This window comes from Cnephaeus nilssonii (assembly GCF_951640355.1).
Source record: "Cnephaeus nilssonii genome assembly, chromosome: 14".
Taxonomy (NCBI): Eukaryota; Metazoa; Chordata; class Mammalia; order Chiroptera; family Vespertilionidae; genus Cnephaeus; species Cnephaeus nilssonii.
The window spans coordinates 6,569,428-6,595,967 of record NC_137085.1 but is presented as its reverse complement, the minus strand read 5'-3'; the positions used below and the strand labels follow the sequence as shown (position 1 = coordinate 6,595,967).

Sequence of the window (26,540 nt, the reverse complement as noted above, 5' to 3'; positions counted from 1 at the left end):
AATGTTCAGCGTGTGGGGTCTTGGCCCATGCAAACAGTGTGGCCAGAATTTGGCTATGTATCTACTAGGGAAATGTCTTATCCTTTCACCCAGAGCCAAGGCAGAGAGAGAGGCAACTTTCCTTGCTGCCTACCTCTGGAGGAAAGTTTTGGTGGTGTTGTTTTTTGTTTGTTTGTTTTTTAAAATATATTTTTATTGATTTCAGAGAGGAAGGGAGAGGGAGAGAGAGATAGAAACATCAATGATGAGAGAGAATCATGGATAGGCTGCTTCTTGCATACCCCCACTGGGGATCAAGCCCACAACCTGGGTATGTGCCCTGATCGGAATCGAATCGTGACCTTCTGGTTCATAGGTCGACACTCAACCACTGTGCCACCTGGGCTGGGCAGTGTTGTTCGTTTTTGTCTACTTTATTCTCCCCTTGAAGATATATTCCTTCTTGGCTCTCATCTTGCCTGGACCTAAGCAGACACCCCTACAGGTGGCAGCAGCATCATTGTTTACCTACCTCCAGGAATGATTTTCAAAATACTTCTCAGCCATGCAGCAGCCAATTGGGACAAACTGGCCAGATGGTACCTGTGCATAACTCCTGAATACTAACTTTGTCTAACCTCCTAGTCCAGTGTTTCTGCTTTCTTCCTGGCCTCAGATGACTTTTCTTTCTCACAAGTTTGCCCATGCATTTAAAAGGGTGTTTTCAATATTTCTCCTAATAATTTTATATAGTTTGTTGATAATTTTATACAATTTGCAGATATTTGCAGATATAATATTGCTAGGAATATAGCCCAAGAAGTTGATGAGGCTCAAACAACAAAACATCCAGGGGTAAGCAGCTCAAACCTGGGGCGGCAGCTTAATGTCATATGAGACCTAGGATCTCTCACACTTTCTGCTTTGCTGGCCTTAGCATTTGCTTGTCATGTCATAAGCACATGATGGTGACTGACTGAACTTCCAACCTTCAGGTCTGCTTAGAGGCAGGAAGAAAAGAAAAGTGGCAAAGCACTTCCGGGGTGTACTCAACTAGAAGTCCTAGTGGATTTGAAAAAAAAAAAAAAAAAAACTTTTTCTCACTCAATGACTTCTACAATAAGTAGTACGGGCCAGAAGTTGGCCACATGACTAATCCTAGTCCAACTACCCAACTACTGGGCGAATGATGATATTACCATGCACACTTTTGACCAACTGTGAGTCAATCGCTCCAGCTGGGGTGAAGGTCCACCCGCCCTGAGATCAAAGGATCTCCTCTAGTATCTAAACAAAATGAGTTTTTCCCCCCTAGGGGACCCAGCACGACACCTGCCACACAATACACCTGCCACACTTTGTGTATTGGTCCTTTCATCCAACATTTACTAAGCGTCCACTGCGTGCCAAAGGTGCTGTGGAGGCAGAAACGGTTTGACCCAATCTCTACTAGGCAGGCTGACTGAGATGGGTCAACGTTTACCAAGTCCCTAAAGCTGATTGAGGTGCACCAGGCTGTACTGCGCAGGCGCGGGATACCTAGGGGCATTCGCCGGAGGTCTCGCCTGGAGCAGGAGTCACGCATGCGCACACCGCTCGCTCGCCGGCGCACCCTCGGAAGCACTGTCAGTTTCAGGGGGCGGCACCGGGAAGCGTTTCCGGGGGCGGGAGGTGCAGGCTGAGGCGCTCGCGGCGGCGACAGCTTGAGCGGGCCTGGTTCCGGCTGCGGAAAGTGTCCCGGGCCGGCTATGTGAGCGCCGAGCCCTTGGCAGGTACGGCGGGGTCGGAACCACGGGCGGGGAGGGGGCAGGCAGGGAAGCCGGCGAGGGTTAGGGCTCACCTGCGGGGCCGGTGCGCGCCGCCCGCCCCGCCAGGCCTGGCCGCCGACCCGGATGCTTCAGCCGCGCGCGGGTGGTGGGAGTCCCCGTGCGCCGGGTCCTGCTTCTGCGGGCTCCCGCCTTTCCCCGCGCGCGCACCGCGACGCCAGGGCCCCCGAGGGAGCGTCGCGCCCAAGGTCACCCTGCGGCGGCGGACGGACCTCGGCGGACCCGGGAGCTTAGAGATCCAGCCGCCGTGTGTCCCGGCCTTTGGCGACCTCGGGTTCGAGCCCAGGCCGGGAGAGAAAGGCTGCGCCCGGACTTCGCTGACACCTGCCTGTTTGCCTCTGGGTGTCGCCTCTGTTGCTGTCTGTGTCACCTGTCGTCACCTGCCCATTTTGCCTCTTAACTTGGTCCCTGTCAACTTTGTATTTCTCTCCACTTTGTATCCCTCGAGCCCATCTCGGAGTAGTTGAACCTTGTTTTTATTTCTGCCTCCACCTTGCTTCTGCGTCTCTTGACCCCGTGTTTCCCTCTGAGTCCTTAATCTCATTCATGGCCTGCCTGTAGGTCCAGCTCTTCGGCCACCCGTGTTTCTCTGACCCCGCCAGTTCTTGTCTTCCTCTCTTGTTTTTGCCTCCCCTGACTGGGTTTGTCTGGGCAGGGCGGGCAGGCCTGCCCCGACCGCTGAGCCATGGAAGGTGACTCATGACCCCTTGAAGCTTCCTGTCCTGGTGACATTCTCAGTGACTAGCCTGCAGTCTGGCCTCAACTCTGACAGGTGTCTGCCCCATCTAAGTGTCAGGGTACAGACAGCGGCCATCTCAGAGCGCCAGTGACGGAATGAATCCTTGCCTTTTCTTACTCACGGTTCTTCAGGCCTGCTGCACAGCTCCCCGCTTCCCTTTCCTCCATCCCCTTACCCCAGGATGGCCTGCAGGGCTCTCAACAGCTGCTTAACTAGACCTGGCTACACAGCTTAAGGAAGGGTCAGTCTGAGACTCTCTGCCCTTGAGGCTCAAGGAACAGGAGCAGGATTTCTGAGAGAGCTGTATGCTTTGTTCAGAGATTATCAGTATGTGCAGTTACTAGTAAATGATGAGAAACCTAATAATTTAGGGTTCATTCTTTGCTTTACAGAAGTACTCACTGGAGACATAAGCTAGACACAAAAGAATAAATATTGTGTTGGTCCACTTACAGGAGATATCTAAAATAGGCAAATTCATAGAGAAAGAAAGTATGATATAGTTTACCAGGGGCTGGGAGGGGAGAGGGTGGAGGAGAGTTATTGTCTAATTGGATACAGAGTTTTCATTTGGGACCATACATTCTGGAAATGGATGGTGGTGATGGTTGCACAACATTGCAGTTGTACTAAGTGCTACAAAGTGTGCACTTTAAAATGGTAAATTTTATGTTAAGTGTGTTTTACCACAATGCTAAAAAATTGCTCACTGGAGACACCTGGAACTAACAAGCTCTTCGAAAATGTGATTTTAGCCTTCGCCCCGTGGTCGGCAAACTGTGGCTCGCGAGCCACATGCGGCTCATTGGCCCCTTGAGTGTGGCTCTTCCACAAAATACCACGGCCTGGGCGAGTCTATTTTGAAGAAGTGGCGTTAGAAGAAGTTTAAGTTTAAAAAATTTGGCTCTCAAAAGAAATTTCAATCATTGTACTGTTGATATTTGGCTCTGTTGACTAATGAGTTTGCCAACCACTGCCCTAGCTGGTTTGGCTCAGTGGATAGAGCGTCGGCCTGCAGACTGAAGGGTCCCAGGTTCGATTCTGGTCCAGGGCACATGCCCAGGTTGCGGGCTCGGTCCCCAGTGGGGGGCATGCAGGAGGCAGCGAATTGGTGATTCTCTCTCATTGATGTTTCTATCTCTCTCTTCCTCCCCTTTCCTCTCTGAAATCAATAAAAAACATATTAAAAAGAAAATGTGATTTTAAAAATTCACTCTGTAGCTCTTAGGAATAATATTTAGTTGAACCTACAATTATTGATACCTGCTCTCTTCGCAGCCAAGGTCCTTAGGAGTTTGGTTAAAAGAATTCTGTTAGAATCTTCCTCAAGTTTTCTACTTATAGCAGGTCCCACCCTGGCTCTCCTTCCTCCATATTCCTTGGATTCAATGCAGGAGTCTGCTGCATCAGTAGAAAATTTAAGGAAGATTTTGCTTTTCACATGAAGAAAACTCATAGGGTTGGAAAAATAGTTTGTTTTTTAATTATAATAATGCAAAATTATGTGTTATTTCTTTTGTGTATTCTGATAGGGTGGCCTTTATTTTATGCTTGTACTTAAACTACCAATTTGCCAGTAAGATAGTTTATCAAACTTTCTTATAAGATGTGGCAGCTAAATTACTACCGTGTTGTATCCTAGATAACATCGATTATTTTATGTACCACCAAAGGAGGAGAAAACACTGCGAGTTAAGCTCTGACAATGCTTTCTTATCATTTAGGCTTTTAAGTTTTCTTATTGGAAACAGTTTTAGGCTTATTTAGATATTTTCAATGATATTCTAATGCATATGTAACAAGAAAGAATAAGTGAAATAAACAGGTTAAATTGTTCATTAAACTTAACATTCCTTCTCTTTTGAATACTTTTCATTTCAGAATTGTGTTCATGATTTTACACTGTGTTGCATTTTGTGCCAACATCCTGGTTTAAGAAGTTTAAAAATGTGGAAAAAAAATGCCTCTTAAAATTAGTGGAATGTGCTCCATATCATTTTCATGAGCTATTTCTTTTTACTGTATCTTTATCTAAAATAAGTTTGGAAAGTTTTCTGTCTTGTTTGTAACATATTGAGGAAAAAACTTTCCTTTTATTTTGTTGGTATGTAGTTAATTTTCATGAAACAAGTGCCTTTCTGCATTCTGCTTTCTTGATTTGAGCTTCTCCTAAATTCTAATGAACATGAGAGGCTGCAGTTAAAAACATTTCCTTGGCTTTATTGTAGTATAATGGCAGGATAACTGATAAGTGGGGAGTTAATGCCTAGAACAGTACCTTCTTTTTTATTTTTTTTATTTATTATTTTTTTAAAATATATTCTTATTGATTTTAAAGAGGGGAAGGGAGAGGGAGAGAGAGATAGAAACTTCAATGATGAGAGAAAAGCATTGATCGGCTGCCTCCTGCACGCCCCTACTGGGAATCAAGCCCACAACCAGGGTATGTGCCCGTGACCGAAATTGCATCCAGGACCCTTCAGTCCGCAGGCCGACACTCTATCCACTCAGCCAAACTGGGTAGGCCCTTTTTTTTTTTTTGTATTATTTATTTATTTTATTTTATTTTATTTAGGGAAAGAGACGAAGTAAGAGGGGGAGAGAGAGAGAGAGAGAGAGAGAGAAAGAGAAAGAGAGAGCATCCCTCAAATTGCAACCTGGGTATGAGCCCATGACTCTTTGGTGCACAGGACGATGCTCCAACTGAGCCACATGGGCCAGGGAATACCTTCTTTAAAAAATAAAATAATTGAAGTATAGTTGGTATACAATATTATATTAGTTTCAGGTGTACAACATAATGATTTGACATTTATAGACCTTACTAGTGCCCCGGTGCACAGATTCGTGCACATTGAAAGGAAATTAATTAGAAAGTGGCCAGCGGGGCGGGACTGAGCGAGAGAGAAGGCTGGAGCCAACCTCCCGCAGTCCCTCCACACCTGGGACGGCGCTGTGGCTCAAAGGGCATCTGCAGAGTGAGCAGGGTCCCTCCAGCAGGTGGGGTCCCTCGGCCTGGCCTGTGAGGATTGGGCCAAAACCGGCAGTCTGATATCCCCCGAGGGGTCCCGGATTGCGAGAGGGCAGTTCTCGGGTGACACACCTCGGAATCGGGCTCCCTCCTCTCTGGTTCCAGGGTCCATCACCCGAGAACCGCAGCTGCCAAGTCACTGCAGCTCAGCAGCTCCTGCATTGAGCATTTGCCCCCTGGTGGTCATTGCGCATCATAGCTACTGGTCGGATAGTTGCTTAGCCTTTTATATATATAGATGATGTGATCATCAAGTCTAATGACCATCTGTCACTGTATTCCTTGTACTGTACATTGTGTCTTCATGTCTGATTTATTTTAAATGGAAGTTTGTATGTCTTATTCCCCTTACCACTTTCACTTGCCCCACACCCTTCTTCCCTCTGCCAACCATCAGTTTGTTCTCTGTTTCTATGATCTGTTTTTGTTTTGTTTGTTAATTTGTTTTGGTTTGTTTTTAGATTCCACATATAAGTGAAATCATGTAGTATTTGTCTTTCTTTTTCAGACTTCACTTAGCATAATATCCTCCAGGTGCATCCATGTTGTCACAATGGCAAGATTTCATTCTTTTATTTTTTTGAGTAATAGTCCATTGTGTGCATATACGTTATTTTTATTCATCGCCTATTAATGAACACCTAGGTTGCTTCCATTTCTTGGCTATTGTAGATAATGCTGCACTAAATATAAGAGTGCTTAATACCTTTTTTTTTTTTTTTTAATCTCAAATTGTTTACCACAATGGAATGTTTGCCTTGAAATTTTAAAACATTCAGTGGTGGCTTAAAGGGTGCTATGAGTCAAACTTCATAAAGTAAGTAGCATGTGTTTTAGAAATCCTAAAAGAGGTTTTGCTAAGTTCTTTGGCTAGAGTGTTCCAATTAGGAGAAAATATGAGGGTGCTGATTGACCACGGTCTGGAGATTTTAATTCTGCAATTAAGATCTTTAATTCTGCAATTAAAACAGATCATAGAAACAGAGAACAAACTGATGGTTGGCAGAGGGAAGAAGGGTGTGGGGCAAGTGAAAGAGGTAAGGGGAATAAGACATACAAACTTCCAGTTAAAATAGGCATTGACCAGTGTTGGTTTTTTATTTGACAAATGTGCCATGGTAATGTAAGATGTTAACATTAAAGAAAATTGTGTGAGGGGTGTATGGGAACACTCATCATCCTTTACAACTTTTCTATAAAGCTGAAATTACTCCAAAATTAAAAGTTTATTTTAAAATAACAAAGGAAGAAGCTAAGAATGGACATCCTATATAATAAAAGCCTAATATGCTAAGTTTCCGGTCAGCTGTTCAACCAATCAAAGCATAATATGCTAATGATATGCTAAGGCTGTTCAACAGTCTGCTATGACGAACATTGACCACCAGTGGGCAGACAGTCAACTGGTTGACGAGTCGCTATGATGTGCACTGACCACCAGGGGGCAGATGCTCTGACCAGTAGGTTAGCTTGCTGCTGGGATCTGGCCAATTGGGACTGAGCGAGATGGGCTGGACATGCCCTGGAGCCCTCCCGCAGTCCCTCCCTGGCTCCAATCGTGCACCAGTGGTGTCCCTCGGCCTAGCCTGCACCCTCTCACAATCTGGGAGCCCTTGGGGGATGTTGGAGAGCCAGTTTCAGCCAGATGGTGGAATGACTGGTCACTATGATGTCCACCAGGGGGCAGACACTCAATGCAGGAGTTGCCCGCGGGTGGTCAATGTGCTCCCACAGGGGGAGTGCTGCTCAGCCAGAAGCCTGGCTCATGGCTGGTGAGCGCAGCGGCGGTGGCGGGAGCCTCTTCCGCCTCTGCAGCAGCGTTAAGGATGTCCAACTGCCGGCTTGTCAGACATCCCCCGAGGGCTCCTGAACTGTGAGAGGGCACAGGCCGGGCTGAGGGACACCCCCCCCCTCCCGCCCCCGCTGAGTGCACAAATTTCATGCACCGGACCTCTAATTAATATAATAAAAAATATCAATCTTGATTAGTTTTCTTGCTACTGCTCACATACATGTATAGTTTTTTGTGTGTGTTTTTTTTTTAAATATATTTTTATTGATTTTTCACAGAGAGGAAGGGAGAGGGATAGAGAGCTAGAAACATCGATGAGAGAGAGACATAGACCAGCTGCCTCCTGCACACCCCCCACTGGGGGATGTGCCCGCAACCAATGTACATGCCCTTGACCGGAATCGAACCTGGGACCTTCCAGTCCGCAGACCGATGCTCCATCCACTGAGCCAAACCGGCTTCGGCCATGTATAGTTTTTATTAGCAAGGTAAATGTACACAGTGAATAGCACCAGCATCTCTTTATATTTTCAACATGATTTTTCCTTTCAGAAGTCAATGTTGATTTTAATCTATAAAAGTTCAACTTGGCCCTAGCTGGTTTGGCTCAGTGGATAGAGCGTCGGCCTGCAGACTGAAAAGCCCCAGGTTTGATTCCGGTCAAGGGCACATGCCCGGGTTGCAGGTTCCATCTCCAGTGGGGGGCGTGCAGGAGGCAGCCAATCAATGTTTCTCTCTCATCATTGATGTTTCTATCTCTCTCTCCCTCTCCCTTCCTCTCTGAAATCAATTTAAAAATATTTAAAAAAATAAAAGTTTAACTTGGTTCTTTTTTCCTTCTCTACCTAATATGCTTAATTGTCCTCTATTTTCTTGAACATATGGGATATAGAATTTTCTACTAATTGTATAAATCTGTCATTCTAGGTCTGTTTCTATTGATCATTTTTTTTCTCTTCTTATTATGACTATATTTTTCTGCTTTTTTGCATGCATGGTGATTTTTTTAATGGGTGCCAGACATGAATTTTACCTTGTTGGGTTCTGGATATTTTTCTGTAATTTAAATATTCTCAAGCATTGTTCTGGAACACAATTAAGTTCCATGGAAATAGTTTGATCCTTTTGAGGCTTAATTTTAAGCTTTGCCTAGCAAGACCAGCATTGCTTTTTATCTGGGGCTAATTTGTTCCCTCCAAAAGCCTCTGAAGGTTTTCCACTCAGGGAAGTTTTCTTCTATTAAGTATTTTATCTGATTATTCCTTCTGCTCCATTCATTTTGTTCTTTCTCTCAAAGACAGTAATTAGCCATATGTTGTGGTGTGTTTTATCTCTAGTCTCTGTTCTTCTGTTCTATTATCTTCTCTCTTGCTGTTTTCATATTATTATCCTCCTCCTGAATTCTGATAGAAGTTCCCCAACGTGCCTTCCATATCATTGATTCCATTTTCTATAGTCGAAATTCTGCTGCTTATTGCCTGTTTAAATTTCTGCTCTATTAGTTTTCTTACATCTTTCCTTTAATTCAGTGAACTCTTTTTTAATATATCATTCTGCTGTTTTGTCTCTTCTTCCTTATACTTCATTCATATAGACCATGTTTTCATAAGATAGTTATTTTAAAATGCTATCTAAACTGTACTCTTTATCTCTTGCTATTTTCTTCTTTTTGTTATTGTAGAATCTATTTACAGACCTCATTTACTTAACAGAATAAAACCATGTTGCTTTTATTCTGTTTATTATTTTTTAGAGGGAAACATTCTGCTCAGGTCTGAAATTTTCTCCCTTTTGAGTGGATTGGTTTTGGTCCTTCACCATATATCTGGGTGCTGTTAGAATAAACTCTTAGCTCTTTTGCTGGTGGACAGCCTGAACCATACCGACACCAGAGCTTAAGCTTAAGGGAATGGCTGGGGCCAGAGGCTATTCGGTACTCTCAGGAGAGCCTGAGCTCTGCATTTTCTTCCTTGTTGGTGAAAGTGATACCAGGGATCTGCTGTCGTCTCTTGCTCAGCTGGCAAATGATGAGCGATGTCTTTGCTTCCTTCCTGGGCTACTACTGAGCCCCGTCCTCATATCAGGTTTTTAAAAAAAAGAAATCTCTACTGAGGCAACCAGGTTTTCCACTCAGGGAAGTTTTCTTCTATTAACTATTTTATCTGATTATTCCTTCTGCTCCATTCATTTGGTATCCCAGTGCAGCCACTTTTGAGTGTTGCCAATCTGGAGGACCTGCCCCACTGTCCACCCTCACTTTTTAGTTACAGACCTTCCACATGAACAGGTACTAGTGGTCCTCTGACCCAGTTGCTGCACTATATGAGGATTGCCCGGTATAGCTGGTGCAGTTGCTGGGGCAACGGCTCCTTTCAGTCTGGCCACATCTCTACTATACCCTTAATTAAAGTTTATGGCATATAGATAACTCTGATCTCTAGTTTCCAGGACTCAAGCCAACTTTTCCACACTTCTTAGATTATTTTGGTTAGGATGTGGTAAATGGGAAGAATTATATGCTACCCTCAAGTCTTCCTCTTACCCTGCTGACACCAAAATTTATAGTGACAAGATATATAAATGTAGGGTATACCAGGTTCCCTCCCCTGAATTCCTGGTGCTTTTTGTCAAGCTTTGGGTTGAACAACAGGGTTGTATTCGAGTTTGTTTGTTTTTAAATCTCCACTATCAGATTATAAACTCTGGACAGTTAGATGCTTTGATCATCTTAAGATCCCTCATAGGACCTTACATACAGTATTTTATATTGTTTTTGGCGAGTTAATTCATTACTTCTGTTAAAAGACATTAAGTCTTTTAAATAATTGAAACAGGAGCTATACTATTTTTATAGATCACAACTGCCTGTAACTTTGTAAATATCACATACATAACAGAAAAACCTTTAAAGTTCAGGCTTTGTATGTTACTAAGATCAGGAAATATGTAGAAAGCCACATGCACCCAAAATTATGGCAGAGATCAGATACTTATTAAATTGCAATTGACACAGTTAAAAATAAAGTTATATGACTTTTTCCCAGTTGTCTTAATGTGTGGTAAAATATATATATTTCTCTTGTTAGGTGTGTATATATATGTGTGTGTATTTATAATTGTTATATCTTATTGATAGATTGCACCTTTTATCAATATTCTTTGTTCTTGTACCCAATATATATATTGCCCTGGCTGGTTTGACTTGGTGGTTGGAGCATTGGCCCATGGACTGAAAGGTCACAGGTTTGATTCCAGTCAAGGGCAGGTATCTCAGTTGTGGCTCAATCTCAGGCCCTGATCAGAGTGAGTATGGGAGGCAACGAATCGATGTGTCTCTCATATAGATGTTTCTTTCTCTGTGTCTCTCCCCTCCCTTCCACTCTCACTAAAAAAAAAAAAAAAAAAAAAAAATCGATGGAAAATATCCTTGGATGAGGATTAACAAAAAAAGGAAAAAAAAAATACACTCAGTGGCCAGATTATTATGATCTCTGAATGCATAATAATCTGGCCACTCAGTGTATATCCTATATAATAAAAGGCTAATATGCAAATTGTCCCCTCAACCAGGCGTTCAACCAACAGGCAGGCCAGCCAACCGCCCATGTCCCCTCCCCCTGGCCAGGCTGGCCGGACCCAACCCATGCACGAATTCATGCACTGGGCCTCTAATACACACACACACACGCGCGCGCACACACACACACACACACACACACACACACACACACACACTGAGTGGCCAGATTATTATGCGTTCAGAGATCATAATAATCTGGCCACTCAGTGTATATCATTGGTTTGCCATTTTAACCATTTTCAAGTGTACAATTCAGTGGCATTCATTGTACTTATTGCGCAACCAGCACCACTTTCTATTTCCAAAATTTTTTCTCACCCCAAACAGAAACTCTACCCATTAAGCAATAACTCTCCTGAGTCCATGGTAACCTCTGATCTACTTTCTGTCTCTATGAGTTTGCCTGTTCTAAATATTTCACATACATAGAATTATACAACATTTGTACTTTTGTATCTGGCTTATTTAAGTTAATGTTTAGTATGATGTTTCATTTTTAGCATAATGTTCATCCAGGTTGTAGCATGTATCAGAACTGCATTCCCTTTTTTGTGTGTGTTCTATATATGTCTTGTAGGTATAATTGATTTATAATATTGTTCAATACCTTTATTTACTTGTAGATCTGTTTTTTCTATTAATTATTGGAAATGAGGTGTTAAAGTCAATCTGTTATAGATCTGTCTGTTTCTTCAGTTTTATCCATTTTTGCTTCATCATATTTTGCTTCATTATGTTTCTCTTGTTAGGTGTGTATATATGTGTGTGTGTGTATTTATAATTGTTATATCTTCTTGATAGATTGCACCTTTTATCAATAGTCTTTGTTCCTTTACCCTTTGTGACTTAAAATCTGTTTTGTCTGATGGTAATATAGGGATGGGCAAAAGTAGGTCTGTAGTTTGTATGGAAAATAATACAAGAATAAACTCTGTGTTTTATGTACTCAGAATTGTAAACCTATTTTGCTGACCCCAATATAGCCACCCCAGCTCTCTTTGATTACTCTTTGCATGCAATATTTTTTTCATCGTTTTACTTTCAACCTCTTTGTGCCTTTATATCGGAAGTGAGTCTCTTATAGACAACATATAAATAAGTTATGTTTTTTAATCCATTCTGCTAATCTCTGCCTTTTAATAGGAGGAAGGATTTACTTCTATCATTTAGCTATTTGTTTTTTGAATATCATGTATGCTTTTTGTTCCTCAGTTCCTCTATCACTGTCTTTTAAAAATGTTTGTTTTTTGAACTTATTTTTTTGTATTCCATTTTGATTCCCTTCTTTTCATATATATTTTTTGTTCTTTTTCTGTTAGTTACATTAAAATTTACAGTCAGTATCTTAAATATAACAACCTATTTTGTTATACTAAGTATAACAACCTAGTTTGACTAATTCTAACTTAGTTTCAATAGTATGTAAACACTCTGCTCCAATGCATCTTCGTCCCTCCCCTTAATATGGTTATTGTCACAGATTACATCTTATTACTTTGTGTGCCTATTAACATAGATTCACAATTATTGTTTTATTCATTTATCTTTTAAATCATATAGAAAAAAGAGTTATAAACCAAGCATAATAATACCAGTTTCTATATTTACCTATGTTGTTACCTTTTTCAGTATTCTTTATTTATGTATATAGCTTTGAATTACTATCTAATGTTCTTTTATCTCATCCTAAAGGACCTCACTTTATCATTTCTTGTAGAGGAGGTTTACTGGTAACAACATCCTTAGATTTATCTGGAAATGTCTTAATTTCCCCTTCAGTCTTTTAAAATAATTTTTATTTATTGATTGATTTTAGAGAGAGAGGAAGGGAGACACATACAGAGAGAAACACTAATTTGTTGTTCCACTTACTTATGCATTCATTGGTTGATTCTCATATGTACCCTGACTGGGGATTGAATCTGCAACCTTAGCGTATTGGGATGATGCTTTAATCAACTGAGCTACCCGTCCAGGGCTTGCCTCGTCTTCATTATTGAAAGTATACTTTTGCCATATATAGAATTTATGGTTGACAGGTTTTTCTTCTAGCTCTTTAAATGTCATACTACTGCCTTCTTCTATCACTTTAAATGTGATCCACTGCCTCCATGGTTTCTGATGAGAAATTAGTTGTTAATCTTACTGAAAAGCCCTTTTATGTGATGAGTTGCTTCTTTCTTGTGCTTTCAAGAAGATTATCCTTTGTCTTTCTACTATTTGACTTACAATGTATCCAGTGTGATTTCTTTAATTTTATCCCACTTGGAGTTTGTTGATCTTCTAGATGTGTAGGTGTGTCTTTTATCAAATTTGGGAAGTTTTTGACCATTGTTTCTTTAAATATCTTTTCTACCCTTTCTTCTTCTGAGAGTTCCATGATGTGCATGTTGGTGGTGGTACATTTGATAGTCCCACAGGTGCCTCAGATTGTGTTCATTTTTCTTTATTATTCTTTCTACCACTCAGGCTGGATAATATCATTTGCTTTATCTTTGCTGACTTTTTTTTCTTTTGCCTGCTTAAATCAGCCATTGAATTCCTTTTACAAATTTTTAATTTCAGCTCATATTTGTTTCCTAGGTCTGCCATAACAAAACATCACAGACTAAGTGACTTAAATAACAGAATTTATACACACACACACAATTCTAGAGGCCAAAAGTCTGAGATTGTGGTGTTAGAAGAGTTGGTTTCTTCTGAGCACTTCTTAGCTTGCAGATGGCCACTTTCCCACTGTCTTCATATTACGCACACACCCTGTGTGTCCAAATTTCATTTCTTACCAACAGGCCAGTCAGATTGGGTTAAGGCCCACCCTGAGAGCCCCATTTTAACTTAATTGCCTTTTTAAAGACCTTATATCCAAATATAGCTACATCTGGGGTACTAGAGGTTACAGGGCTTCAACATATGAATACGAGAGGGGATACAATTCAGCCTATAACACAGCTATTATTCTTTTTTTTTAAATATATTTTATTGATTTTTTACAGAGAGGAAGGGAGAAGGATAGAGAATTAGAAACATCGATGAGAGAGAAACATCGATCAGCTGCCTCCTGCACACCTCCCACTGGGGATGTGCCCACAACCACCGGAATCGAACCTGGGACCTTTCAGTCCGCAGGCTGACACTCTATCCACTGAGCCAAACCGGTTAGGGCCAGCTATTCTTTTAAGCTCCAGAATTTCTATTTGGTTCTTTTCTATAATTTCTGACTCTTCATTGACATTGTTCCCTGATTTCCTTTAGTTCTTTGTCATATAGCGTTTTCGTTTTGTTTGTTTGTTTTAGCAATTTGATACACAAGATGATTGATTTAACATCTTTAACTAGTGCTTCCAATGTCTGGAATTTCTGATTCTTTTTTCCCTGTGAATACTCCATATTGTCCTTTTTCTTTGTGTAATTTTTAGTTTTCGTTAAGAACTGAAACATTTTGAGTATTCTAATGTGGTGACTCTTGAAATAGATTCTTCTCCTCCGAGGCAATTTCCTTTATTACTCACTGAGGGCTGCAGTTGCCTGTTTGAACAGTGATTTTTCCAAACTATTTTTCAAAGTCTATAGTATTCCTTGTTGTATATAGTCACTGAAGTTTCTGCTGCTTTATCTATGTGGTCAGACTGTGGCTTGACAACGATTTCCTCAAATGCTTTGACCCAGAGGAATGCAGGTGAACATATGTTGGTTTTTTTAAACCTTATGGTAGATGCTGCCGGGGAAGCCACTGCAACCTGAGGAATCCAAACAAAGCTGTGTGGGTCTACCACACTGGCCAGGGGCAAACCCCCCAATTTTTGGAGGACATGGCCCTTGTCCACCCTGGCATCAGCCAGCCACTGTAGGAATGTGGGCCAATGTTCCCCAGGCTATGGCCGGGCTGAGGAACGGGGATTGTAGCTAGTTTGGGCATGCTGCTTTGTTAGCAAGATTCAGCAGCTTAGGTTGACCTTGAAGAAGGGAGAGGCTATAAGTTGCTGTAAGTGTCTGATCAGATTCCAGGGTTCCAAAGTAGTCGATTCTGATAATTTTAATAGCTTACTGGTTGTTTTGGTGGAGGTACTGACCTCTAGAGCTTTCTACTCCACCATCTATATATATAAAAGGCTAAGTGACTGGGCGAGATGGTAGTTATGACGTGCCGGTAGGTATGACACTCACTGACCACCAGGGGGCAGATGCTCAACACAGGAACTGCTGAGCAACAGCAACTTTGCAGAGTGCCCTCTCGCACTTTGGGACCCCTCGGTGGATGTTGGACTGCCGGTTTTAGCCCAATCCCTGCAGGCCAGGCAGAGGGACTCCACCTGCCAGAGGGACCCCACTCACTCCACAGATGCCCTTCGAGCCCCAGTATCGCCACAGGTGCGGCCGGCCAAGGAGGGACAGCAGGAGGTTGGCTCTAGGGCGTGTCCAGCCCATCTCGCCCGGTCCTGCCCCACTGGCCACCTTCTAATTAATTTCCTTTCAATGTGCACGAATCCATGCACTGGGCCTCTAGTTTTCTATAACAGTGCTATGGCATTTATGTTTGTAGGACTGTTTTTAAAAGTCTATTGTCAGCCCTAACTGGTTTGGCTCAGTGGATAGAGCATCGGCCCTCAGACTGAAGAAGGGTACTGGGTTCGATTCCGGTCAAGGGCATGTATCTTGGTTGCAGGCTCAATCCCCAATAAGGGCCATGCAGGAGGCAGCTGATCAATGTTTCTCTCTCATCAATGTTTCTCTCTATCCCTCTCCCTCTCTGTAAGAATTAATAAATATATTTAAAAAAATTAAAAGTAATTGTCAGTCATTTAAAATTCTGCAACATGTACTTGAATCTTGAAGAAAAGGTGGATATTCAATGATAGTGTTAGAAAAGTAGGCTAGCCATTTTGGAGGGGGATCCCAATATTTCTCTTTATGCCAAAATAAACTTTGTGTACTAAATGTTTAATGTGCTTTTTAAAAAATGTACCAAGAAAAAGCCTAAATAATTTTTGTTTACTTTTTAAAAATAATCTTGGAGTTAGGAATGCTTTTCCATGTCTAACACAAAGCCCTGGAGCCGTAAAAGTAAAGATTGGGTAATTTACATACATTTCAAAGTTAATTTCATGAATTTACCAAAAAAAACTACAAATCAATCAGATGAATTGCCCAATTTATTTGAGCAAAGGATATGACTGATAATTTAAGGGAAAAAAAGTGACCAGTAAACATGAGTAAAGAGTATCTTATATAATAACTAGTGGCCTGGTGCACAAAATTGGTGCACATTAAAAGGGAACTAATTAGAGGAAATATTTTAATATTGCTATTTGCCCTTTCTCTATAATAGAAGTGTCAGAGATGAAAGAAAATTAGTAAAATGTATATGAAAATCTTCTGAGGAGAAACTAAGATGGCGGCATAGGTAAACACCTGAAATTGCTGCCTTGCACAACCACTTCAAAACTACAACTAAAAGACAAAACGGACATCATCCAGAACCACATAAAGGCTGGCTGAGTGGAAATTCTACAACTAGAAGGAAAGAGAAAAGCACACTGAGACTCAGAGGAGGTGAGGAAATAAAGTGCAGGGGTATGGAGGCTCGCACGCAGAAAGGGCTGGCAACTGAGGACATGGTTGACTTTTTCAATCGGGAGGGAGACACAAGCTCCAAACTGCTTTGAACTCCTGTTCCGGGTGAGACTCTGGGGACCCAGACTCATACGGGGAGAAACTGGACTGTCTAGCATCGGGAGAACTTGAGGGCGGCTTTCTCTCAGAGGTGCTTGCAGCGATTACCGAGGGACACTGAGACCCGGGGCCTCTTACGGCAGGACTGAGGATCAGCCATAGCTGTTTGCTCCGCCCTGTTAATTCCCTGAGATCCCGCCCCACCCAAGCTGTGAGCAGAGGCTTTTGCATATGAATGGCCTGGCCCTTTGCAATCTAAAATTACCTAACAAACTGCAGCTGAGTCAGAAAGACCCAGAACATCCAAAAGAAGGCCCCAGGCCCCACAGCAGCTTGCATTGCTTCACAGCTGGGCCTCATCTGGGTACCTCCAAACCCCAAACAAAGAAGAAGAATCTGCAGATCTCTCCGTAGCTCCTGCTGGGTGGCCTCAGGCAGAGGCTAAATTAGCACCTCCTTAGAGATCCAAGAGCCAGTGTACCCAGTGGTCAGAGTGGAACCATCCAGATTACAACTCCTCAGATCCATAAGGGACACACTCAGGGGGCAGACTCAGTGAGCACCAAAGCCCCACTGAAGCAAGTCTTGCCCCAAAAGGGTGTCTCCAGCACAGAAGTTCTCCCATCGTAGACACAGCTGATCCTCACAGCCAATTGGCCTGGAGGCCAATTCCTCCCAGTGATACCAACAACAATCAAGGCTTAACTACAACAAGACTGTGCACACAGCCCACAAAGGGGTGCACCAAGAGTGTCCACCTCAGGTAATTGGGGAGGCTGAGCCACTGGGCCCTATAGGACACCTAGCACACAAAGCCACTCTATCAACACAGAGAAGCAGCCATAATGCGGAGACAAAAAAACAGGTCACAAATAACAGAAATGGAGGAAAGCAAAGGACTGGATATAGAGTTCAAAACCACAGTTATAAGGTTTTTCAAGAATTTTCTAGAAACCGCCAATAAATTTAGTGAAACTCTCGAGGATATAAAAAAGGACCAACTAGAAATTAAGCATACACTGACTGAAATAAAAAATAATATACAGAGATCCAACAGCAGACTAGAGGATCTCAAGAATCAAGTCAAAGATTTGAATTACAAAGAAGCAAAAAACACCCAACCGGAAAAGCAAAAAGAAAAAAGAATCCAAAAATATGAAGATAGTGTAAGGAGCCTCTGGGACAACTTCAAGCGCACCAATATCCGAATTATTGGGGTGCCAGAAGAAGAGAGAGAGCAAGATATTGAAAACCTATTTGAAGAAATAATGACAGAAAACTTCCCCTTCCTGGTGAAAGAAATAGATTTACAAGTCCAAAAAGCGCAGAGAAAGAGAACTCCAAACAAAAGGAATCCAAAGAGGACCATACCAAGACACATCATAATTAAAATGCCAAGAGCAAAAGACAAAGAGAGAATTTTAAAAGCAGCAAGAGAAAAACAGTTACCTACAAGGGAGTACCCATGCGATTGTCAGCTGATTTCTCAACAGAAACTATGCAGGCCAGAAGGGAATGGCAAGAAATATTCAAAGTGATGAATAGCAAGAACCTACAACCAAGATTACTTTACCCAGCAAAGCTATCATTCAGAACTGAAGGTCAGATAAAGAGCTTCACAGATAAGAAAAAGCTAAAGGAGTTCATCACCACCAAACCAGTATTATATGAAATGCTGAAAGGTATTCTTTAAGAAGAGGAAGAAGAAGAAAAAGGTAAAGATAAAAATTATGAACAACAAATACATATCTATCAACAAGTGAATCTAAAAATCAAGTGAATAAAAAAATCTGATGAACAGAATAAACTGGTGAATATAATAGAATCAGGGGCATAGAAATGGAGTGGACTGACAGTTCTCTGGGGAAAGGGGTGTGGGTGTTGTGGGAAGAGACTGGACAAAAATCGTGCACCTATGGATGAGGACAGTAGCGGGGGGTGGGGCGGGGAATAAGGACAGAGGGTGGGGTGGGAACCGGGTGGAGGGGAGCTATTGGGGGGGTGGGGGGAGAGGAACAACTGTAATAATTTGAACAATAAAGATTTATTTAAAAAATAATAAAATTTAAAAAGAGAAAGTCTTCTTCCTGTCCGAGTCTGGGGCACGCCGCAGGACCCAGAGTCAAGTCCCCGCCCACCCCGCGGGCACCTTGAAATCAAGAGAGACTCAGACCCAGCCGGCCCCACCCACGTTGGGCGAGATCCAGACTCTGCTGGCCCCACCCCCATCAAGCCCCACCAGGCGGGGGCACAGCCTCAGGTCCCCCAGCCTGGCACCAGGTGGGTGACATGGCCTGAGGTCCCCTGGCCCAGGCGGGGGTGGGGGGGCGTGCCTTGAGGTCCCCTGTCAAGCCCCACCAGGCAGGGGATGCAGCCTGAGGTCCCTCGGCCTGACAAAGGGTGTGGCCTGAGGTCCCCCATCAAGCCCCACCGGGCGGGGGGTGTGGCCTCAGGTCCCCGCCCTGACCTGGCACCACACAGCCTCAAGTCCCTGCTGATTGCTCATTATGGGAACCCCACCTCCTCTGTGGGCACAGCCATCTTGTGACAATGTGAGGGTTAACTTTCATATTACCTCTTTATTATATAGGATTAAAGAAATGTTGGTCAGAACAACAGTGAATCATGGATTAGTCACTTTGGTGATTTGCCAACTTTTTAAAATCTTATTTGATAACATCCAATGTTGGTAAGAGTGTTGGGGAGTAGATGCTGTTATTACTGTGGGTAGGAGTGTGGCTTGCTGCAACCTTTCTGGAAAGTAGTTTGGTAATACATATCAGAATGTCAAATGCACAGCCCTTTCTTTGACCCAGCAATTCCACTGGTAGAGATTAATCTATAGATATTCATGCACAGATGTCCATTATAGCATTCCTCATAATTTCAAACTGGACAATTAAAATTCTGTAAGAAGAGAACTGCTTATGTTATGATAAATTCATATAGCAGGAAACTAACAGCCATTTGAACAGAATGAGTTAGCTCGTTTTGTGCTGATGTGTTGTCTTAGTCCACTTGGGCTACTGTAACAAAATAAATAGAAATTTATTCCTCAAAGTTCTGGAGGCTGGGAAGTCCAACGTCAAGGGGGCAGAAAATTCAGTGTCACTCCCTGGTTCATAGGTAGAATTCCCTGTCCTGTCCTTATAGGGAATTCTGGGTGTCTCTTTTATGAGGGAACTAATCCCACTCGTGTGTATTAGTCCCTCTCCCCATTTTTTTTTCCAGTTAACTAAAAACAAAATTCTACATTGATGAGATCAAGCAGAGAATCTGTTTACATACTTCTAATCTATACTTTTACGTAGTCTTCTTTCGTTTTTGAAACTGCAAATATCTAAATAGTTTGTTTCTTGGTCTGTTTTTGTTTTAAATTATGATGAAATATGTTAAGAGATATAAACCATAAACTAATACTTCATTCTTAAAACACTGTCTTACCTCTTAAAATTATTAATGACTACTTGGTATTTTGGCATCTTCTACGAAGAAGCAGAATGATGTGATAGGAAAAATAGCATAGGCTTTGGAGTCACAGAAACCTAGATTCAAGTCCCATCTTAATAAAAACTTGTATTTTGACCTTGGCATAGTTGCTTGAAATCACTGAACTTGGATATCAGTCCCTATATTTGCAGAGTCATTGTAAAGATTAATTGAAAAATGGGTGTATTCATATATAGTAATTATATACCAGGGACATTATATACTCAAGAAACATTCACTTCTTCTCTTGGCATATCTCCCTGTCTCTCATTGTTGACTTGCAATCTTTGCTTTGGTAGTCTGGTTCTTTTATCTTATACTTTTATTTCATACCTGGTATTTAGCAATACTTAGATATAGATTAGAGTGATGTGATAAATACCACTGATAAATCTGCTGGGTTTTCAGACACAGGCAAAATGAGGAGTTAATACCATGATGAGTGGTAGGTGGTTCCTACTCTTGGCACACTCATTCCTGCTAGCCTTGCTCTGGGGAATGAATGCTCCACCCACTAATGCCCACAGGCAAGAGACTCTGGTGGCACTGTGGGACCTGTCTCAGTTTTCTTAGTGATCAGTAAGTTCCTCTTTGGGATGGCATTAGTACTCATTTTTTTTTCTTTTGTAGCACTGAACAAGATTTGTGATGAAATGGAGCCTGGAACAAACTCTTTTCGAGTAGAATTTCCTGATTTTTCCAGCACCATTCTGCAGAAACTGAACCAGCAGCGCCAGCAAGGACAATTATGTGATGTCTCCATTGTTGTGCAAGGCCACATTTTCCGGGCACACAAAGCTGTTCTTGCTGCCAGCTCGCCCTACTTTTGTGACCAGGTGCTTCTGAAAAACAGCAGGAGGATTGTTTTGCCTGATGTGATGAACCCAAGAGTGTTTGAGAACATTCTCCTGTCTAGTTATACGGGACGTCTAGTAATGCCCGCTCCAGAAATTGTTAGTTACTTAACAGCAGCAAGCTTCCTCCAGATGTGGCATGTGGTAGACAAATGCACTGAGGTTTTAGAGGGAAACCCTACAGTCCTTTGTCAAAAGCTAAATCATAGCAGTGATCACCAGTCTCCAAGCAGCAGTAGTTATAATGGCCTGGTAGAGAGCTTCGAGCTGGGCTCTGGGAGCCATACTGAGTTCCCTAAATCCCAAGAACTGAGGGATGGAGAGAACGAAGAGGAGAGCACCAAAGACGAGCTGTCATCTCAGCTCACTGAGCATGAATACCTTCCCAGCAACTCGTCCACAGAGCATGACCGGCTGAGCACTGAAATGGCAAGCCAGGACGGGGAGGAGGCAGCCAGCGACAGCGCCGAGTTCCACTACACCCGGCCTCTGTACAGCAAGCCCAGCATAATGGCACACAAGCGCTGGATCCACGTGAAGCCCGAGCGCTTTGAGCAGGCATGCGAGGGCATGGACGTGCACGCACCCTACGATGAACACCAGGTCACTGAGTCCATCAACAACATGCAGTCGGAGCACTCGGTCCAGCCTTCGGGAGTAGAGGAAGACTTTCACATCGTGGAGAAAAAAGTGGAAGCAGAATTTGACGAACAGGCTGATGAAAGCAATTATGATGAGCAGGTGGATTTCTATGGCTCTTCCATGGAAGAGTTTTCTGGAGAGAGGTCAGAGGGCAATCTCATTGGGCACAGACAGGAGGCTGCCCTACCAGCAGGCTACAGTGAGAATATTGAAATGGTAACAGGGATTAAAGAAGAAGCTTCCCACTTGGGATTCTCAGCCACCGACAAGCTGTATCCTTGTCAGTGTGGGAAAAGTTTCACTCACAAGAGCCAGAGAGATCGACACATGAGTATGCATCTCGGTCTCCGGCCTTATGGCTGCGGGGTCTGTGGTAAGAAATTCAAAATGAAGCATCACCTCGTGGGCCACATGAAAATTCACACAGGCATAAAGCCATATGAGTGTAATATCTGTGCAAAGAGATTTATGTGGAGGGACAGTTTCCACAGGCACGTGACTTCTTGTACCAAGTCTTATGAAGCTGCAAAGGCTGAGCAGAATACAACTGAGGCTAACTAAAAATAGTATCTGGCCCTTGAGTGGCAGGCACCAAAATAAAAGATGGTAATTATGCAAATCTGGGCACAGATGATGTGTGCTACTTGCTATTATGAGAGAAGCTTAAAAAAATGGAAGATATTTCTGAAAGACCAGTTCTAAGTAGGCCAATTAAAAAAATCCAATTCCTCAGATGTGTGTGTTCTAGTCCAGGTCTGGAGTAGGTAATGGGGGTAAATTAACCCACCTTCCAGCTGGCCGGGTACACCTTTAGGCTTGTGATTGGGGCAGGTGGACTTGGCGATGGAGAGACCTGCACTTGGAACTGGACGCTAGCCCACCAGTTCCATTTCAGGTGGTAGCTGTTTTTGATCACTTATTACAAGGTCATGGAAGCTTATTTTGCTCTTACTATAGATACTTAGGTAATGTGGATTTGTTTTGGTAGCTGCTTTACTGAACGAAATGCTACTTATGTAAAAGCTACAAACAATGTGATTCTTAGGATGCGAAATTAACAACTTTCGTCTGGTTTTATTCTTTATAAAAGGGTATTTTAACTAAAACTAAGGAGATAGTAAGAGGGTGACAGTTGAAGTATAAAACAGCTTATGGTACAAGCTTTGATTTCTGTAAGATGCTACTGTCACAGTGTGTTTCAGACTCTTGATAATGCAGAATTTTGTATTTAGTACTAGCATTTAGTTTGAACAATTGTATCTAATTATAATTCTCTAGTGTGCCAGAGATAGGTATTTCTAATTGGCTTGCTGTCCCAAATCCGTTATGTTTTAACTGTAGCATCCACACAGTGGGACTTGCTCTACGGCTAGTAGACGTCTAGCCTGCTGTGACTGACCACGGTACCACTGGCTGCTGTAGCCTCCTGCTCTATCTTAGATTATGGTTCTTCCCAAAGAGGTCAGTCAGTGACCAGTTAGTGGGAAGGAGCCAAAAGTCACAGCTGAGAATTACCTGAAAACTTCATAAGTAAATATGAATGACACTCCCCCCAACTGTCAGAGTGAGAGTTGCCAAATAGCAGAATTGTGAGTGGCAGGTCAGAGTGGAGGGGGAGAAACTACACAAGAAAAGAGGAGTCTTGGAAATGCATCGGTAGGGGAGATATTTATTCCTTAGAGGGTCACACTGAGCTAAGGCTGCCAGGTCTTTTAGGAGTGCTGGGATGTGTTTTAAAAGGGGGGAAAGGAGTCCTAATTTTAGAAAGTAGTCTACGGATTCATGCTCCCAAATTATAGATAAAGCCGCATAAATTTACAAGTCCACATAGTTAGCTATACCTACCAAAAACAACAAGATGAGCAGCTATTCTGAGACCTTTTCTCCAATCAGATGTTTCAGGGTGAAAAGCAAGCCTATGTTCAGGATGCTTTTAAGCTATGTAATATACCTGAAATTATCACCAGGGTAGGACAGGGTGCTACTCTATGTCAACTTTTCCATAAACTTACTGGTCTATTCCTTCCAAGTGGAAACCTTTTTTTCCTGAAAATAAAAATAACTTTTCTTGGATTTGGGATGAAATTTTGTTTTAAAAGTTTGGTTTTGCTGTAATGTGACAGACATTGCTGGCAATGGCCTCTGACCCTTAAGCTTCTACCACCAGGTGTTCACTTGTTGAACGTTGTCTCGAAAGAGGAAAGAAAGTTCTTACCAGTTAACTCTTGTAATCAAGATTACAAAACAGGGATCTACTCATTAACACTGTATCATTCTCGATATATAAAAAGCACTTTGTATTTAAAACTTTATTATAATACATATATATATATAGTATATATATATATTGATTTTTTTAACCTAGAAACTAGCTATTACCTCTTGGTTGTTTGCCACATTAATATTCTCTTCGTGTTGAAACTTCACCATTACCAGTCCTTTCTCTGTGGACCTGACAGAGGGACTGGATAACCAAGCTCAGCGGCTCCTGTCCTTTCTCTCGTCAGAAGCCAGTGGGTTTTAGGTCTGATCCTAGCCATTATGTGTGAGGAGAAACTGTTTCCTCCCCCCTTCATATTTCAGCACTAAGGCAAAGAAGCCTTTTTGTTCTGCCAACAGCTGATGACCCTCTTCCATGGTAGCAGCAAACCAGTGTCTGCCTGTTTGGAAGGTGTGACATCCTATTTCCCATTAAAGATTATATTCACACGAGCATTGGGACGTTGGAGGAGAAGAGTCCCAGAGGTAAAATTAAAATACTGGGGGGAACTCACGGTCCTTCAGTTACGCTGAGGTCAGCCAGCACCCACGTCATGGTAATGAAGTGCCCGCGCTGGGCCAGGAGTGGGAGGGGCAGCCCTCTGGTGTCATTTGGAAGCAGTCAGTTGTGCTGGGACTTACTTCCTGAGTTGTGAAGATGTATCTTTTGTTGAAATCCTTATATGCACATCAGCTTTGGACAGTTTTATAAACTCGGCTTTTTAGGGGTAGGAGGCCATGCTATATTACTACCTGTTTTTCCTGCCTCCCCTGGGTTGGATAGTCTGTCTCCTTAGCCTCCGTACAGCTTTAGAAAATCTTTATCCTTCCAAAGTTTGGGTGGCTGTGGGTAACATTTTTCCAAACAGTCTTTCAGGGATCATATCAGTGGCCTACAACCAAGGTATTTGTCCTCTCCTTTGAGTCTTAACTGTGGTTTGATCTACTCCCAGTGGGAAAGGGCTTCAAGGCACCACCAGTGGTATTTAATGTGAGTGCTGATACCATGCCTTTAATCTTAGATGCACACATTACAGTAATCCACTTGGTAAGTAGGCGTCACTGTCCCCGGAAGGACTGCGGCAGCCTTCCCTCTAGCGCGGAGGGTCACCCTCAGGCGCTCCTGGGCCCAGCCTGTTGATTCTGATCCAGATCTCACCTTCCTTCGGTCTCCTCTCCTGGCCACAACTTTCAGAGAGTCTTCCAGAAGGGTTTCCTCCTTTCTAGTGGGCTTTTCTGAACTAAACTGCCCTACGCTGACTTCTAGCTGTTTGGGAAAGCTGCTGAGCCTCAGCGGCTCCTTCCTAGGGAGGAGGCACGCACGTCCCCAAGCTACCTGCCCCGAGTGAAGTTAGAGCCGAAGGGCAGAACTGTGCTTTCCTGGGGAGGGGGACTTGCTGCAGTCCCCTGGTCACCAAGGGTGGCGAGGACCCCATCACACCCAACCCAGGCGTTTGCTTTTAAAAGGTCTGATCATTTAGGAGTGCTGGACACCAAGCAACATAGTACCCTCCCTCCGCCCCCACCCTCATCTGTGCCACAGTTAATTTTGTGTTTAGGTTGCTTTCCTGGGTGACTAACTTTATTCAGTGAAATCAGGGTTTGTTTGATTGAGTTTTTTCTTTGCTACTTATATATTTAAAGGTACATGTTTCTTATTTTAGATCTCTACTGATAGTATTCTATGGGAAGATGCTGGAACACATTTTGCAAATGTGACTTTTTTTTTTTTAGTTTTGCTTGAAGCCTGTGTCACAATGTCAGTTGCTGCTGCCTTCTTTCCTTTTATGAGGTTCCAGAAAATTACTTTATTTATGCAAGTCAGGTGACTCTTAGGCCATGAAACCATTTGATGATAAACAGATTATCATTAGGTGCATATCTTATTGATATTTTGTGAACTGTTATGCCTGTGTTGCAAAAGTTGAATAGTTTTGTCTATATATATTGCTGTCTTCAGTGTACAGCATGGTTTTACTTAACTGAATGTTACTGTTTAATATTTTCTTCTTATAGAAGAGACCATGCCCTTTTGTATGACATGTTTTAATAAATGTTATCTGTCAATTTTGTAAAAGTTTTTTCACTCTGGGTGAAACATGTCTTTGTTTTCATTCTGGCTTTTGGCACCTGAGAATAAAAGTTATATTGTGGCCTTTCGACAGTAAATGCCAAATAGGCAGGCGGATCGAATAGGTCGGGAGTGACCATTTGCGATGCCAGGCACTCACGATGATGCTCTCGTTAAAACCCCGCCAGCCCCATCGTGTGTTAGCTGTGCTGGGTGTTCTCTGCTCCTGCAGGTCCAGCCTCTCTGGTCAGAATCTACCAGATGTGCTGGAAGGAGCTCGGCATTTCAGCGGAAAGGTTGGGGAAGTCACTCCCCCGGCTTCCTCCTGCCAGGTGTGGGTCGACGGTGGCTGGGCTCCTCTGCCAAGGGCCACAGCTCCTGTCGGGCACCTTCAGGGTTTGGTAACCACACCCTGCCTCTGTCATTTCAAGCCAAGAACTGGTCCTGGCTCCCTGTTTGCCAGGCCTTAGGGGCTTCTCTGCCCTCACAAGAGTCCCTTAACCCTGCCCACACCCTTTGTAAGTAGTCCCCTTATGACTTCTAGCTCATCCCAGCTGAGTGTGCCAAATGCTTCATGCCAGGACCCTGGCTGATGCCCCAGGTCT

At 42.8% G+C, this 26,540-nt stretch overlaps 1 protein-coding gene across 1 annotated transcript; it reads left to right on the top strand.

The window, feature by feature from the left end:
• The first annotated feature begins 1,630 nt into the window (after positions 1–1,630).
• ZBTB43 (zinc finger and BTB domain containing 43) lies at positions 1,631–26,482 on the top strand. The gene is made up of 2 exons (XM_079789845.1): positions 1,631–1,751; positions 20,740–26,482. The coding sequence occupies exon 2, from the start codon at positions 20,763–20,765 to the stop codon at positions 22,164–22,166; it is 1,404 nt and encodes a 467-aa protein (XP_079645971.1). The 5' UTR covers positions 1,631–1,751; positions 20,740–20,762; the 3' UTR covers positions 22,167–26,482.
• Positions 26,483–26,540: the final 58 nt, after the last annotated feature.